This window comes from Heptranchias perlo, chromosome 8, assembly GCF_035084215.1.
Source record: "Heptranchias perlo isolate sHepPer1 chromosome 8, sHepPer1.hap1, whole genome shotgun sequence".
Lineage (NCBI taxonomy): Eukaryota > Metazoa > Chordata > Chondrichthyes > Hexanchiformes > Hexanchidae > Heptranchias > Heptranchias perlo.
The window spans coordinates 18,080,701-18,098,707 of NC_090332.1; the positions used below are offsets into that span (position 1 = coordinate 18,080,701).

Sequence of the window (18,007 nt, forward strand, 5' to 3'; positions counted from 1 at the left end):
TATGTCTCAGTGACCAGAAATGAACACAGTACTCAAGGTGCAGTCTGACCAAAGCTCTGTAAAGTTTGATCACTACCTCCTATGACATATTCTACAGTTTTGACTATGTAATTCAACATTTTATTGGCTTGGTTGATTACTGCCCTGTATTGGTTGGATATGTTGGGGAAATTTTTAGAAATTATAATCCAGGACAAAAATTAATAGTCACTTGGACAAGTGTGGATTAATAAAGGAAAGCCAGCATGGATTTATTAAAGTCAAATCGTGTTTAACTGACTTGATTGAGTTTTTTGATGAGGTAACAGAGAGGGTTGATGAGGGCAAAACGGTTGATGTTGTGTATACGGACTTTCAAAAGGCTTTTGATAAAGTGCCACATAATAGGCTTGTCAGCAAAATTGAAGCCCCTGGAATAAAAGGGGCAGTGGCAGCATGGATACTAAACTGGCTAAGTGACAGGAAAAAGAGAGTAGTGGTGAATGGTTGTTTTTTGGACTGGAGGAAAGTATACAGTGGTGTTCCCTAGGAGTCAGTACTAGGACCACTGCTTTCTTTGATATACATTAATGACTTGGACTTGGGTGTACAGGGCACAATTTCCAAATTTGCAGGTAACAGAAAACTTGGAAGTGTAGTAAACAGTGAGGAGGATAGTAATGGGCTTCAAGAGGACATAGAAGGGCTAGTGAAATGGGAGGATACATGGCAGATGAAATTTAGCGCAGAGAAGTGCGAAGTGATACATTTTGGCATGAAGAATGAGGAGAGGCAATATAAAGTAAATGGTACAATTCTAAAGGGGGTGCAGGAACAGAGAGACCTGGGGGTATATGTGCACCAATCTTTGAAGGCGGCAGGACAGGTTGAGAAAGCAGTTTAAAAAAAAGCATATGGGATCTTGGGCTTTATAATTGGAGGCAATGAGTACACAAGCAAGGAAGTTATGTTGAACCTTTATGAAACACTGGTTCACCCATTGCTGGAGTATTGTGTCCAGTTCTGGGCACCGCACTTTAGGAAAGATGTGAAGGCCTTAGAGAGGGTGCCGAAAAGGTTTACTAGAATGGTTCCAGGTATGAGGGACTTCAGTTACGTGGATAGACTGGAGAAGCTGAGGTTATTCTCCCTAGAGCAGAGAAGGTTAAGAGGAGATTTGATAAAAGTGTTCAAAATCATGACCGTTTTAGATAAAGTAAAGAGAAACTGCTCCCATTGGCGGAAGGGTCGAGAACCAGAGGACACAGATTTAAGGTGATTGGCAAAAGAACCAAAGGCAACATGAGGAAAAACTTTTTTACTCAACGGGTAGTTATGATCTGGAATGCGCTGCCTAAAAAGGTGGTGGAGGCAGATTCAATCATGGCTTTCAAAAAGGAATTGGATAAATACTTGTCGGGAAAAATTTGTAGGGCTACGGGGAAAAAGCGGGGGAATGGGACTAACTAGAATGCTCTTATAAAGAGCCAGCACAGGCTCGACAGGCCGAATGGCCTTCTGTGCTGTAACCATTCTATGATTCTATGTTGAGCATTGAATCTACTATAATTCATGGGTCTTTTTCAGCTTCATCCTTGGCTATTTCAACATCATTCATGACGCAAGTGTCTCGCTTATTTTTTTCTTCCTGTACAAAACTTTACATTTGTCTGCATTAACTTTTAGCTGTCATTGTTCCTTCCAACTCATTCTGTAATTTCTGACCCACCTCTGAATCCACTGTCCCTCCTAGTTTGGCATCACATGAAAATTTGGTCACTTTACATTGAGTTTCTGAATCCAAGTCATTATGTAAATTAGAAACAATAGTGGCCCCAACATCAAGCCCTGGGACACCATCCTTAGTACTCGCCCCCCACCCACCTCAACATAACTCCCTCAAATGAGTACTCATTTTTTTCCTATCCTTCAGCTAATTTCTTATCCATGCCCAAGGTTTTTCCTGAAATCCTACAGGTTTGAGTTTAACTAATAGCCTGTCGGGTGACACTTTGTCAAAAGCCTTTTAGAAGTCTAGGTGCAACATGTTGTAAGGATTACCACAGTCTACAGACAATGATACAGGACTATAATGGAGAGCTCCGCAGAATTATTAGGCACTTGAAGCAGACCTTCAGAATACCAATTGTCTGTTCTATCTGAACACTGATGGTACCATGAGCCTCATTACATTGATGCTCACCAGGGTGCTAAGGAAGCTACTCAAGGTCATCAGCCACTGCTACCATGAGTAGCCCTGATCTCAAAGCTGCCAGTCAGCCACTGGCCTAAATTGGTTAAAGGATAGAAAGCAGAAAATTGTACTTAACAGATTTTTCAGACTGGACAGATGTCAGCAACAATGTCTCCAGGTCTCAATGTTGGGATCATTGCTCTTCCTGATGGCCCCAAAATTCCATGGGCTGGGAAGGGCTGTTTTGGGTGTAATGTCTTTGGGGAGAAGGAACCTGAATCCAGCAGGTCTCCACCTGTTGAAATTCTAACACTTCAAGGGACAGCCCATAATACACCTGCTATCAAATACAACATATTTCCTGCATTGATGTCTTTAGCAATGCTGGACACCAGGGATAACTGTGAGTCCTTGGTTTCCAGTGTTGCTAGGGACGTGTGTGAAGGGGTGGAATTTCTGCACTTAAAGACCTGTTTCTAGAAGCTCCGCACCACCCACGATTCACCTCCTCTTCAAGAACTCTGCAGGAATTTGTGGATATATATATATATATATATAACTTGGGTATTGGAGTGGCATTATCAAAATGTGCAAACAATATAAAAATAGGGAATACAGTTAACTGTGAAGTGGACTGTAAGTGACTTCAGGAGCACATAGACAGTTAGTAGATTGGCAGATAAATATCAGATGAAATTCCATGTGGAGGAATCTGGAGTGATGCATTATTGGGAGGAAGAATAAGGAGGGAAAGTTCCCATTATATATCAAAAATGGTGGGCTAAAATTCAACTTTGGCAGAGGCGCAAAATGGCCGGTAGCACATCGGCCATCTGTTATACACTCTGGCCGATTTCTCTTTCTGTTGACTCTAATGAAAAGGAAAATCATGTAGGGTATATAACGGGCAGACAATCCACTACTGCGCATTTTGCACCCCCGCCGAAGTTGGATTTCAACCCCAGTGAGTGGCCGTAGGTATTGTATCTGGAGGTGGTACTATGATGGTCACATTATGTGTCCCATTAAATACAGTGGGGTCTGCCTAATGTTACGTAACAGCAAAAGGCTCGTGTGGAGCATAAACGCTGGCATAGACCAGTTGGGCCGAATGGCCTGCTTCTGTGCTGTAGACTCAATGCAGCCCCACTTCACTCACTCTGAACTCCCTCTTCATCAGAATGGATACGTTATACGAACCATCCTCATGCATTGCCCCCCAAATGACAGTTTTTCATTCTTCCCCTGTGATATTCGTGCTATTTTCTGAAGCTCATCCCCTCATTCCTTGCAGACTGGGGATGAGCTCCCCATTTTTTTTTGAAAGTTGTGGATCTGGTTATCACTTGCGATACCATCTATCCTTATTCTGCCTGAATATAATGACAGGTCTTGTGAAAGGCAAAGCTGAAGCAAAACTGATCGAGCTAATGAGAAATACTAATTTGACGTACAGGCTCAGAGACCCAAAAATTGTGATCAAGAGTTGTCCTCCTGACTTGTTCCAGCCTTGTCTAGAATTGGTTATAATGAGTTAAGTCTGAGTCTTTGTCACAGTTAGATTCTTTTCATGCATATGCAGAAAGTGTTCAACACTGTGCAGCTTCAAATACTGATGAACCAATTAAAGCAGATCCCAGAGATTCATTACCATTTACCACGTGAGATAAAGCTACAGCTGCATTACTCTTCCTGACAAATGAAATCGAGAGATCTGCCACAATGAACCATAAATGGGAGTCAGTTGCATTCAGTGATAGCAAAAGATTTAAAACCTGTATACTCCCAACACTCAGTTAATTAAATTTGCTGATGATGGAATGCTAAGGCAGGTCATTCGGAAAATGACTAATGATAAGGGACGAGAAGAGCAAAATTGTATAATCAAATGGGCAGATTGAAATAGTACAGAGTAGAATACATTGAAGACTCTTTCAAAAGATGATAGAGACAAAGAAGTTGTTGCCAAATTTAAATTAATTACATGTTGAAGTAAGCATATAGAAGTGAGCAAGTGAAAAGATAAATGCTCTCTGGGTGCTTTAATAGATGAAATGTTGACATTGAAAATGCATGTGAAGCTCCTGCTGAGGAAACTCTTGCTAACCTTTACCTTCTTATTTATTGTAAATGTAAATTACATTTTATTTTATTAAAGGAACCTAGGTGAGAGGGCATGGGCAGAACACTACCCAGGTTGAAAAGTGTGGAGAAGTCGAGGTAAATCAAGAATTAGTGGTTAGGTAATGTCAATCTTGGGTTTTAAAAGCCTATAGATCGTGGGAGGAAGGGAAGACTGAAAAAGATTCACAGTTCTAAGGTCCTGGGGAAAAAAAAGATAGAATAAGAGTTGATGCAATGTGTATTTCAACACTAAGCATAGAGGAAGGAGAACAAATGTCTATGATGACATTTTTGGAATTTAGGAGGAACAACAGAGAAAGCTGGTATCCAGTAAAAGTGACATGAAGCTGTCGGATTATCGTAAAAACCCAACTGGTTCACTAATATCCTTTAGGGTAGGAAATCTGCTGTCCTTACCTGGTCTGGCTGATAAGTGACTCCAGTCCCACACCAATCTAGTTGACTCTTAACTGCCACTCTGAAGTGTCTTAGCAAGCCACTCAGTTTTACAAAGAAGGTCCACCACCACCTTCTCAGAGAACCTAGGGATGGGCAATAAATGCAGGCCTCGCCAACGATGCCATATGCCAATAATGATTTTTTTAAAAAGAGTCAAGAATAAAAATTTAGAGGTCCGTAACAGTATTAGTTACAGCACAGATGATTTGATTTATGTTTAAAATCTTAGCAGCATTTTGAACAATTTCGCATTTGGAGGTCAACCCATGTCCCATGCGATGATTGTCTTGATAAACATTTTATTGAAAGAGCAGCAGAATTAAAAAATGAAATCCCTGTTTTGAAGAAATTTTAATTGGACATCTAGTACACATCTTCATCATGAAAAATAGGCTTAAAACATTTAGAGGTAAAAAGAAAAATGCTGAAAATCTGACAAAAAAATGGGAAGTACCAAAAAATATACAGCAGGTCAGTCAGGATCTGAAGGAGGAAGATTGCTTAACATTTTGGGTGTGACCCTGTAGTCGCTGGTTCTGATGAAGAGTTGCACCAGAAAGGATAACCTCTCCTTCCCTTTTGGATAGTAAATGATCTGCTATTGACCTATTTTCCTTTATCCCAATGTTTTCTCGTAAAAACCACCTTGAAACATCAGAGAGAGAACCTGCAGATCTGCTGAGTTTGGCACTGTTATTTTATCTGTTTTATCTTTGTTAATCTGACACCCCTGCCACACACTAAGGCCGTAGGTAAAGACAGTTTTTAACTGCCACTGAATAAAACATTTTAATGATTCCACTGTCTGCTGCGAACTCCCTGGGCTTCCTTTTGAAACAGAGATATTGCTGTGTTTTTATGAGCCTCATATCCAGTTTAGCACTCTATTTTAGATCTGAGTTAATGCCTGTCCCCGGGTACTTCAGCAAATCAGTGATCTCAGCTCCTTTTCATTTTATACTTCTGGGATCAATATATATGTTTATATACTTTTTTTGTTGATTTAAGGCTCCTGTTTAAGTCTTTCTTTCTCACATTACCCTTATTTGGGTATTTCTAAGATGTGCACAATCCCTGAACAAAATGTTTGCCAGCCAACCAAAGCTTTCAGGCCTGCACCAATGCTGCTCCTAGAGGTATATACAAGTGTGATGTAGAATGCTATACTATATGGTGGATGGTCTGTTCTTTCTAAATCTTGCACAATCTTCCTCTTCCCTACATTAATAATTGTGTAAAGACCCATTGCATTGTCATCTACTCTAGTTACTTCCTTGCCATGTCTTTGAAACTATGGAACACCCTGGGGGTAATTTTAACCCCCAACAACAGGTGGATTGGGGGAGAGTGGGCAGTAAAATTAGTTTGTTTTTGGAGTGGGACTGCATCCCGGCTCCAACGGGCCCACTTTTAACCCAGTCACGTTTGGATGCGCGCGCGGAACAGAAACCTGGAAGTCCCGCCCTCACTTAAGGCCGGCAGGCCGATATTTAAAGGGGTAATGTACATCATTGCGATAGCTGAGGCACTTAATTTTTTGTGTATTACAAACGTCAAATGAATTTTTACCTTATCTGTTTGGGTTTCCCGTCGCTTCCGATTCACGTCAGGTGAAAGCAGGCGAGAAGGGCCGAATCCAGGAGGTGAGTGCCTTCATTGCACTGCTTGTGAGCCCAGAGGGCATCAACCAGGCCCAACAAGCTCACCTGGCAAAACAGAAGCCCTGCGATCGGCCACCCCCGTGTCCCCCCCCCCGAATGGAGGGACCCCCCCAATCGTCTCCAAGGCCCACCCAATGTCGTCCATGTCCCCCCACCTTCCCCCCCCCCCCGATTACTTCCATGGCCCACAATCTCTCCTTCCCTCCCTCCTCTCCGATTCATGGCTCCTTTCCCTCCCGACAGGCAGCCAGCCTATCAATCTGGCTGCCTGACAGTGGGAAACCTGGAAGCACAAATACACGGACTTGTGAGTTTGAATTAATATATATGCTGTTTATTTGTTTTATGATTTCTCCTTTTAATTTGTATGTAAAGGTGAATAAGTTATTAACAATAACTGAACCCAGTGTTCATAACTAAAGTTCCCATTGAGGTATAACTGAAGTGAAATTGGTGTAATGAACTTCCAGTGTAGAGTTTTCAAGCATACCGTGGGCCAGTGTAGATGCTGAAATACAGTTTTCTTGAGATGTTAATGGATAAAGACCAGAATTATAGTGTTTGTTGAAATATTCTTGCTAACTTGCTTTATCAATCGCACAGCTTGTCAAAGTGGTTGACACCATCAGAATTGGATTTTTCACTTTGTTCTGCTCCGAGAAACTATCTATTCTGTTACGTTTTTATTTTAACGACTCATTTGGTCCAGACACATTGATATCCTCAGTATTCATCATTTTGTTTTAAAGGCTAACCCCATCATCCAGAATGTTTGCTTGGGAGAGAATAATGTGATTGAGGAGGAGATGAAAGCAAATGGCACAGTAACAGAGTGGGCAGGAGGTGGAGGAGGAGGCGGAGGAGCGACATTTATTTTCAAGGTGCGTATTTATAATGGCTTGTCTCATCACAGATATTTTTTTGAAAAAGGCAACCTCCATTTTATCAACTAACTTTACACATATTTCCAAACTATCAAAAATCTATGCCACTTAACGTACAGCCTTAGAAAAACTTTTATTTTTCATTGTAATATTCTATTTAATGGAGGTTTTCGCAAATGTTACTAAATTATGACAAATGCTTTTTTGCCTTGAAGAGGGGAACATTTTTGATTCTGCACATGTACTGAATTGTGTAGTTCCAGTTATCTTAATCAGAAAACATGAGACAAGATTTTACAGTCACAAAGGCCAGTGGTGTAGGAGTGGAGCAGGTGCTAGGAAACTGGAACATCTGGCTCAGATCCATATTGTCAGATCTGTGGCACTTTACTGCTGAGTAAGAACTTCCAACAGGCCTTTTAGACAAGCCTGAAGTGTTCTTCCTGATAAGGAGTGTTATTATAATTGATTTAAATGAAGCTATTACAAATTTTAGAACTGCACTAGATATTCTCACGGGCTCGGTGTCACTGATCACTCCCGTAAATGGATTACACTCCCCCACATTCTGGAAAAGACTTTTACTGCTCAACATCTAGTTATACGATAGCGACACGAAAATAATTTGTTAAGCTGACCCTGGAAATCCCAGGAGTTAAGCATGGTGAGAAATCAGCGAATGCTCCTACCATATACCCTATTATCTTTTAGGGTTACTGCCCTCAATTTACTAAGAAGTTGCATTAATATGCTGCTTACATAAAAGAGCATAAAAGGAAAAACTTTTTTACACAGCAAGTGGTTATGATCTAGAATGCACTGCCTGAGGGGCTGGTGGAGGCAGATTCAATCGTGGCTTTCAAAAGGGAATTGGATAAGTACTTGAAGGGAAAAAAGGACCCTTTTGAGTACTGAATGTCTTTTGGAACTTGCACGTTCGTTACCTGCCAAAAAGGACGGGGGAGTGGGACTAGCTGGATTGCTCTTGCAGAGAGCCGGCACGGACTCGACGGGCTGAATAGCCTCTTTCCTTGCTATAACCATTCTGTAATTCTATGAAAGCTTGACAAGGGGCAGAAATGGAAACCAAGCAAGAAGTAAAGGAATTTCAGATGGGAGACCAAAGAGATAGGTTATTAAGAGTCTTTTGAATGCAGGGAAGAAAGTAGCAGGACAAAGGGGTAGGGCTTTGACTCTTGGGCAGCTTAACGGCGCAGCTGCTGGAGAAGAGACAATGGAGGAAGAAGGACACACAGTTAGGAAGGACAAGGAGGGACAATCAGCCACAGTCATAATTGCACAGGATGAAGTCAAGGGGAATATAAATCGGGAGAGATGTAAAACGGGCTGCCGATTCGGTATCACTCGTTTTACACTATCGCACAAAGTCAAGGTCTATCACCATGTCTTTAGCGAGTTTCAGTGTAATGGGTTAATCAGAAACTGGACTGGGGGGGGACTTAAGTGAAGTGCTGAGAGAGGTGAGTGGCAATGACATATTCAAGGATTTTGGTTTAGGCTTAAGTGCCAAACAAATTTATTAAATGGTAAAAATAAGCAAACAGCAGCTGTAATGCAGCATATATTTTAATAGTAGCTATTAAATTTAGCTAGCTCCTCCTTCTAATAGAAAATAATAAATAGTTTGCAACTGCTGTGCTAAGCTAAGTCATATCCTTAAAATAATTGTTCTTTCACATTTCTCACTATATACAGAAGCTATTTGATCTGACCATATCTCTGATAAATAACTTCTAAAAAGTGACAGGGGCACAATGATTTTAAATTACTGTCTGCTAAAATCAAAAAGAGGTGCCAATCAAAAATATATTTGAACAAATCATGAGATGTTTGTATTTAGATTGAATGGCTTGGCTAATCTTTTGGGCACCTGCCCAATAACCGCTGAGTCACTAACAATTGTATTGAGATGACCTAGAACATTTTTCTATAACTGAAACTTTTTTTAACCTCTGGGGGGAGAAATTAACTGGAAACTGACACAAAATGGGTGGCGTGCAATTGGAACACATGCCTTATTTGATTATGCCAGCGCTGCTCATGCTGTTTATTGGCAGCTTGCCGATTTGGAGGGCGGGAAAATGGGTTGTCAGTGGCACTATTTATAGGCAGCCTTCTACTCTTAAAAGGGAGGTGCACTTTGGCCGCTGTCATCGCTATTAAGTTCAGAACACAAAATGGCAGGCAGATGGTGCAGGAAGGCACCCCACCCCCACCAATTTTACAGTGCTGCACTGGAATTCCTCTCGGAAGCAGTCACCAGGAGGACGAAGCTTCTATTTCCTGCTGATGGGGGAAGGGTTCCCAGACAAATTACACAGCACCAGTGGGCAGAGGTGGTGAAGGAGGTCAATGCAAGAATTGCACCGCCCCAGGACCTGGATGCAATGCTGCAAGAAATTCAATGATATGACTAGAGCTGCTAAGGTAAGATTCCTACTCACATCTCTCTTACTCTCTGCTTAGTGCTGCCCCACCTGTAGCCCCAACAATCACAAGACTTCCCTCCCCTGCTTCCCATGACTATCCTCTAATCATCACAGCACACTTCACTCATCCTCCTTCTACTGGCAGACTCTGCACCTGCTACTGTCCTCACAATTACTCCCCTCACCTGCGCCATCTTTCACTGCACCATCCATGCTATTCTGACCCTGATAAGCACATCTTCACAACCTTTCACCAGGCCACAACTTACGCACTTCCTTTCTTTTTGCAGGACAAGCTGGCGCATAATCAGAGGGAGCAGGCATGAATAGAAGGACGACCACCAACCATCCACGTCATCTCCCCATTAGAGAAGGCAACAAAGGAGATTGTGGGCACGAGTCACATCAGGAGCATTGTGACTGACAAGGCTGGGGGTGCACGCTCCACGGGATGTTTGGCCATCTTAGCCTATCTTATTCACTGAAATCTCTTCCTAAACACACACTGCATGACAAAATGGTGCTGTTTTGAGAGACCATTCATCTGTCTCTGATTAGCCTTGCCAATCTCTTTCCTTTCCAGGTCCATCACAAATCAAATGCCCAGCTGCAGCAAATGAAAAGTAAGACAGCCCTCCTTGCCACATGCCATCACTCAATCTTACTCTTGCGAGCACCAGCTCAGAAGCTGGCACCCTGCACAGTTCAGAGTGTTCATTGGAGGGATCTGCACTGGGAGATTTCACCCAGCATAAGAGTGCAGGAGCAACAGCAAGGGGGTAGAATGCCCCATGAGCAATCTCGCCAGAGGGCGAGTCCACATACATACGTACATACGAACTAAGAGCAGGAGTAGGCCACAGGAGCCTACTCTGCCGTTTGATAAGATCATGGCTGATCTGATTGTGACCTCAACCCAACTTTCCCATCTACCTACTATAACCTTTGACTCCCTTGTTAATCAGGAATCGATCTAACTCAGCCTTAAAAATATTCAATGACCCTGCCTCCGCCTCTCTCTGGGGAAGGGAGTTCCACAGACTCACGACCCTCTGAGAGAAAAAATGTCTCCTCATCTCTGTCTTAAATGGGAGACCCCTTATTTTTAAACTGTGCCCCTAGTCCTAGGGACTGATTTTCGGATGGCCAAGCAGGTGCGTTGGGGGCAGGCTCCTTAAATGGCGGAATCCCGGAGCGGGTTCGGAGCCCGGTTCCAACCACTGACTTCCGGGTTCCCCAGTGACATGTTCGGATGCGCGCCCAGCTCCCGAATGCGAGACTCCCACCGGCAATTAAAGCCGCGCAGGATGCTGCTTTAGATAATTAGGTAGATAGTTGAGGTACTTGACAGATCTCATTGAGTGGAGATTTTGGCTGGGGTGCAATTTTGAAGGATCCTCAGCGAGTTTCCCATGCTGTGGGAAACACTCCCCGTTGGAGCAGACGTGTTTCAGCCAGTAGCCAGTGGGAGATGCAAAGGATTATTTGACAGGTGGGGGGAAAACCTCATTTATTGCAGCAGAGCACTCCGTCACTTCAGACAAAGTTTTGGCTGCAACATCTTTGTCTTTCCACTCAAAATTCTTAATTTATACCTTAAACTCTGCCGTGCAAACACAATTACCTACTTTGCGGACCCCCTCAAACTCTCACCGTCAGGATGGGGGACGCCATAGCTGCATTCGTCACTTCATCCAAGGACGAGCAACATCACCAGGCACGCCATCCACCTCCGCCACATGGAGCTCCACAACACAGTGCTGCGCCACAGGCACCTGCACAAGAGCACGGAGGGCAACAACAGAGAGAGCGACGTCGCAGGAGGCACTACCCTCGCAACAGGGTCTTCAGACCGAGGCTCAGCTTCCTGGACCTCTCTGAGGAGCAGTGCATATGGAGGCTCAGAGTCAGTCGCCAGGTAGTCGCGGACATCTACAGCCTCCTTCATGCCGAGCTGCTCCCGGCTGGCCCGAGCAGCATCTTCTTACCTGTCACTGTCAAAGTCACCACTGCCCTCAACATCTTTGCCTCCGGATCGTTCCAGGGTGCCACTGGGAACATCGCCGGGGTCTCTCAGTCGTCTGCACACGTGTGCATAAGGCAGGTCACCGACGGCTTGTTTCACAGGGCCTCGCACTATGTCAACTTCCCCATGGATGACCTCAGCCAGACGAAGAGGGCAGTGGGATTCCACGCTGTGACTGGCATCCCACGGGTGCAGGGTGTAATCGATTGCACCCATATAGCAAAATGAGCACCCCCACACGAGCCAGGACTGTTCATCAACAGGAAGGGCTATCACTCCATCAACGCTCAGCTCATCTGTGACCACCGCAAGAGATTCCTTCATGTGTGCGCCAGATACCCTGGCAGCTGCCACGATTCCTTTATCCTCTGGGAGTCCAACATCCCACCGCTCTTCCATGCACCGAACACCCGCAAGGGCTGGCTCCTCGGGGACAAGGGAGGGATAACCCCTGCACACAGGCTCATGACACCTCTGAGGGACCCCACCACCGAGCAACAGCGTCGATATAACGACAGCCATATCGCTACCAGGTCTACAATTGAGCATGTTATAGGGCTGCTCAAGAGGCGCTTCAGATGCCTTGATCATTCTGGGGGAGCGCTTCAATACCAGACGCATTACAGTTGTCTGTTGTGCCCTGCACAACATGGCACAACAGAGAGGGGTGCCGCTGGAGGAGGCCCCATCCACATCTGCCACCCATATTGAGGAGGAGGACGAGGAGGAGGAGGAGGAGGAGGAGCAACCCTCAGAGTATCTGCCTGCCTGTTTAAGAAGGCAATGTTAAGCATGATGACAGATGTTGAGGTGCTGAAGATGGCCAGGCATGTTAAGATCATTTGCTATTGTGAGTGCTGAATGTTTAAGTTCTGTCACCAGCCGTTTGTCGGGTGGCAGTCTCGGCATCCCTGACAGACAGGCACTCGAGGGTGCGGCTTGGTTCCAGAATCTCCTGCTCCGCATCCGTGAGGATGACCAGATGTTGCGGCACCCCCTCCGGTCTTTGCCCTCTCCCATGCATTCTGGGCTCTCTTCTCCTATAAGGGGAGAAAGTAGAGAGGTGTGAGTGAGGGATGGTGATGTGGCCAGCCGCTGAATGCATTGGTTTGGGTGAGGCTGACTGTGAAAGAGATGCATCAGAGGGTGAGTATGAGACAGAGCCATGACATTGTATGAGGATTGGGTTGAGTGGTAGTGGTGGGATGAGTACTGGCGAGGTGAGGAAGTGCAGGTAAGTTGAGGATGAGATTAAGTTGCGGATGAGATTTGAGTGGGTGTGAGGAGTGATGTGATAGAGTAGTGTTGGCAGTGCAGAAGGAGTTGTGGGGTGGGGCGGTGATGTGGAAGATGGAGTGTAAGAGAATGATTAAGTGTACTCACTTTGGCTGACCTAGTTTGGTCATTGAAGCGCTTCCTGCACTGTATCCATGTGCGGGAGACGTTGCTGCTGCTGGTGACCTCCTCTGCCACCTCGAGCCAGGCCTTCTTGGTGGCAGAGGCAAGCTACTTCCTCCCGTTCGCCGGGTAGAAAATATCCCTCCTCCTCCTCACCCCATCCAATGGGACCTGGAGTGAGGCATCAGTAAATCTGGGGCAGCCTTTCCCCTGGGCTGCTCCATTGTATAATTTTGGTTGTTTGCTCCAGGAGCAGCATTGGAGGACTGCCCTTTAAATAGGGTCTTTCCAGCTGACAGCCTGTGATGTGCACAGTCCGCCTGCTGCGCAGATTGACGACAGGAAACCCGGAAGTCACGGTAAGTGGCTTCAATTTACCCGTGATCGCGTGGTGAACGGACGGATTTTACTGGCCGGGTTACCCACCTGCCCAGTCGCGCCTCCCTGGTAATATTGGAGCCCTAGTTCTAGTCTCTCCCACAAGGGGAAAACATCCTTTCAGCATCTATCCCTTCTAGCCCTGCTGCAGAGGGAACAGATGCTGACTTCACGGGGCCAGTCCAGAGAAGAAGACTGATGGCAATACATGACCAGTGCATTGGAGTGCCTGCCAGCGAGCTTGGGCACAATGTCAGGGAGCATGGAGGAGTCCATCTTCAACTTGTGTGGGGTATTTGAGAAGGGCATGGATACCATGTAGTCAAGCATGGAGTATATGGTCAGCTGTATGCACATTGCAGCGGGGCCCACAGTGATGGAGCCTCTGATGATAACTCTGACATCGTTGATTGAAGCCGAGACTGTAGCCCTCTTGGCTCTGGATTCCATCATCTCCTCTGGCTTTCAAAGCATGAAGGAGAGCGTTGAAAGAGGCTTCCTTGGAGCAAGGCAATGCAGTGATGCCCTGGACTTGTGGGAAGCCTGCAATTCTGGCTCTTTCCTCTTGCTTAGCTGCCTCCATTGGGAAGATGATAAATTGGTTGCGCTTAGCAAAGGGGGCATCTGTGAGAGTCCTGTTGCAGCAATGGATTGGAAATTTACTTATGTAGCTTATGTCACCTGTTGCAGCATGGAATGCCCTTGAGGCATAGAAATTCAGGGCGACAGTCAGGGCTGCAGTTGGTGCTGTAACAGGTGACATAGCTCTAGTTGAGGTAGTAAGTTCTATTGCGGAGCACCCGCGTGTGTGAGGCCTCCCGCATTCTCCCCTCCTTCCCCCTCTTCTACCAGGATCTTCAGGTCCCTGCTGTCTTCCTTGCAGCTCTTCCTCCTCATCATTCTCCAGTCCCAATGGCAAACAGGGCAAACATACCCAATTTTCACCAATAATGAGCTGAAGCCTCTGCTCAGAGATAGTGCTGACACTCCTAAAGTCACTGTCCACAATTTTTGAACACAGCTATAGCAACCACGATAGCCAAAAAAAGGGTTACAAGCCCACTAGCAGCCTATGCAGCCAAAAAAAAGTCTAACCAGAGACTTACCTGAATGCCGCTGAGGATCCCTTTAAATATTGCTGATGAAGCCTGCTTGCCGGCTGTTGGTGCCAAGAATTACTGAGCAGGGTTAAGAATCTGCGAATCTGGTGCTCCCACAGTTCAATTTGGAAAAAGAGTCCTTAAACAGGTGAAGAAACCATATTTTAATATTTTAATGCTTACTGGCAGCCACCAGGACGACAAACAGTCGCCCAATCCACTATGGCGGCCAATGCACTCTGGGGGAGATCACGACCTGAAATTGATCTCCCCAACGTTCATATTACGCCCAAAAATTGGGCGACATGTTTTTGAATTTCTCCCTCTGATGTTCTGTGGCGGAATTAAAGATGCCTAAATCTTAAACAAAAATGCTTTATTTTTGTCACACCTTTTATACACTTTGATTAATTTTGTATCTATGACCTCGGGCAGTTGTTCCACATTCTCACAGTGCTTTGTGTGAAGAATTTATTCTGGATTCACTTTTAACCAGGTTAGGCCGAATTCTAAGATTATGTTGCTTTGTTCTGGATTCCCCTACCAGAGGAAAGAATTGTTTCCTATCTACCCTGTCAATTCCCTTCATTATTGTAAAAACCTCAAACAAGTCCCCGAACCTTCTCGTTCAATTCAGCTCATTTCCATGTTGCAATTTATATGTAATTTTGGAGAATTGTCTCTGAACAAACTCCAAGGCCAGTACATCATTCCTATGGTGGCTTATCAAAATTGAATAGAATATGATTCCAAATGAGATCTAACCAGCACTTCATAACTGCAGTAATACTCCTTTTTATATTCAACAACAACAACAGCAAGAATACATTGGCTTTGTGGAACCAACTGTGTCATTGGATTTATACCCCTTACTCTTTAAACATTCTAGCAAATCAACACTTGGACTACATTTCCATTGAGAGCAAAGTTCTTATTTAATCTTTATGACTCATAAAAGCTTACATTCTGCTAGAACTGCTTTGTTTACGTACTTGAGAGGTGTACAATAATGTCTTTGTTGGGTTTATTGGCCTAATTTCTTACATTACAGCAGTGACTATATCGCAAAAGTACTTCATTGGCTGTAAAGTGCTTTGGGATGTTCTGAGGTCGTGAAAAGCCCTGCATAAATGCAAGTCTTTCTTTTAATTGGCCTGGTCAGTGGCCGTAAATATAGGTGGCTACAATGGGCTCAATTTTAAAAGGCCGGCCGGAAGAGTGCGGGGAGGGTGTTTTGCAGGCGCCAAACCCGGAAGGGAAGTAGGCGGGTTGCAATCGATCGCAACCCTAATGAGGCCAATTAAAGCCTCTACCAGGTTTGGCGCCCGGCAGCCAGCCTGACTGACAGACTGGCTGCCGACAGGAGCTGCACATCCGAGGGGTGGGGGGGGGGGGAAGAGAGAGAGACCTCATCGGCCATTGGGAGAGAGATTGGGGGGGGAGACAAAGATCGGAGGTGGGGGGGAGCGACATCGGGGGCGGGGGGTGACAAAGATCGGAGATGGGGGGAGACATCAGACATCGGAGGGGGGTGCAAATGACCTTGGGTGGGTTTGCAGGTGACATCTTTGGAAGGTATGTTTATTTATTTTTTACAATGTGAAATGTAATTTTATTTAATTTATTTCGTCTATTTTTCAACGAATCGGCCCTTTACGTCTGATTTCACCAGGCGTGAATCAGAAGCCATGGGAAAGCTGCCCAAGTAAGTTGAAAATCGTTTTAACTGCCCAAAAGGCAAAAAATAAACTACCTTAAGTACCTCACATTTGCTGCTTTAAATATCGTCCCACCGGCTTTAATTGCCAGCTGGACTTCCGGGTTCTGGAACGGTGCGCACACCCGGATGACTTTGGGTCAAACATGGAAGTCGGCGGGTTAGAGCCAGGAATCGTTGCCGATCCGGATTTCTCCGATTTTCTTTGCCCCCAACGCACCCGGACTTGGCTTTTAAAATTGACACATGCAACACTAAGCTCTTCAGCAGAAGGAAACTGTTTTATGTACAGAATACTCAAACAATTAAACTAATTATATAAAACTGAAAATAAAATATTTATATGTATATTTTTAAATTGTGATGCAGACTTTCAATTAGAGGTAAACTTTTCCTCTGAGAAAAATAAGTGCAGTTGAACTTTATTTAACTGTATTTAACAATGTGCTTGTATCTCTGAAATATTCCAGATGGACAATGGAGAGCCAATCCCATTGGTGATAGCAGCAGGTGGAGGTGGCAAAGCCTATCTGAGTAAAGATTCCAGTTTCCCAGAAGAGATGCTAGAAACTGATCCCTCTATTCCAGGTGTGAATGGGAGGTCAGGTGCTGCAGGTGAGCAATATCCTTTTGCAGCTTCCTTTGGTCTTCTGAAGAATTAACTATCCCTCCTATTTTAGTGTCATCTGCAAATTTCAGTACCACTCCCTCTAGGCCTATATCCTATATTTTGGTGGAAGGAGCATTTTAATCGGCAGGGAATTTATAGCTATGCTTTGAGCACTAAAATATTCTCTTCAGCTTGGAGAACCAGAACCTCTGGTGAGTCATCTCTTAAGCTAACAGAAAAAGTCAGCTATCATTTTCTTTAAATTCGAAAAGATTAGAGTACAACGAAGTCAGGCGTATCCACACTTGCCCTTTTGGATTTCTTCTGCATCAGCTTACCCATGTCATCCAGTCAAGGGTAATGCATTACCGTTTAAAGATATGCATATAAATCTGATTTTATTTTCACTTTTATAGTTATTCTAACTGCTTGAGTATTCTCAGTTTTAACTAAAAATACTTGGATCTATCCCATCGAGATTTTGTCTTATAGATGAAATCAGACAGTAAGTCCAGAGATTTGGGATTTTGTTTTTTCAAATTTGCCTTTTCCTGAGTGTGCTGAATCACTTTAGGGTACAGTTTCACAGGCACTGGCCATACATCAGAACATCACCCAAGTGGTCATTCATCATGCATGATTCTGAATAGGTGGGCTATTTAACTATGGAAGGCATCACAGTCATACTCAATCCTGTCCTCACTCAATGTCCACACACTTTCACTTCCAGCAGGAATCACTGGATAGAGATTAGGCAATTCATCGTTTCCTCTAAAAATTTGAAGGGGTAAGAACAGCTCTCTATTGTCTGTAATTCATCCTCTCTATAACCTTTGCTTTCATAATTCTCAGGCTGAATTTAAGAAGCATTTCATCTGTTATCAAAAGACTTGTTGTAATGTTCTTATATAGTGGGAATAACATGACCTTGCAAAGCAATCACACTGTAAAGTTCCTTAATTTATGAAGCCTTAAATCCTTCTGCCCTTAGCCTTATTGATCTCTTTATAATTATTTCAAGTAGATT

General features: G+C 44.3%; 1 protein-coding gene across 1 annotated transcript in view; it reads left to right on the forward strand.

Moving 5' to 3' along the window:
• The window catches only part of LOC137324450 (ALK tyrosine kinase receptor-like), a 693,114-nt gene that overhangs the window by 609,025 nt on the left and 66,082 nt on the right, over positions 1-18,007 (forward strand). Inside the window, exons 14-15 of the mRNA XM_067988728.1 lie at positions 7,167-7,298; positions 16,841-16,985. Coding sequence (XP_067844829.1) covers positions 7,167-7,298; positions 16,841-16,985 — 277 coding nt within the window. The remainder of the gene's footprint in view (positions 1-7,166; positions 7,299-16,840; positions 16,986-18,007) is intronic.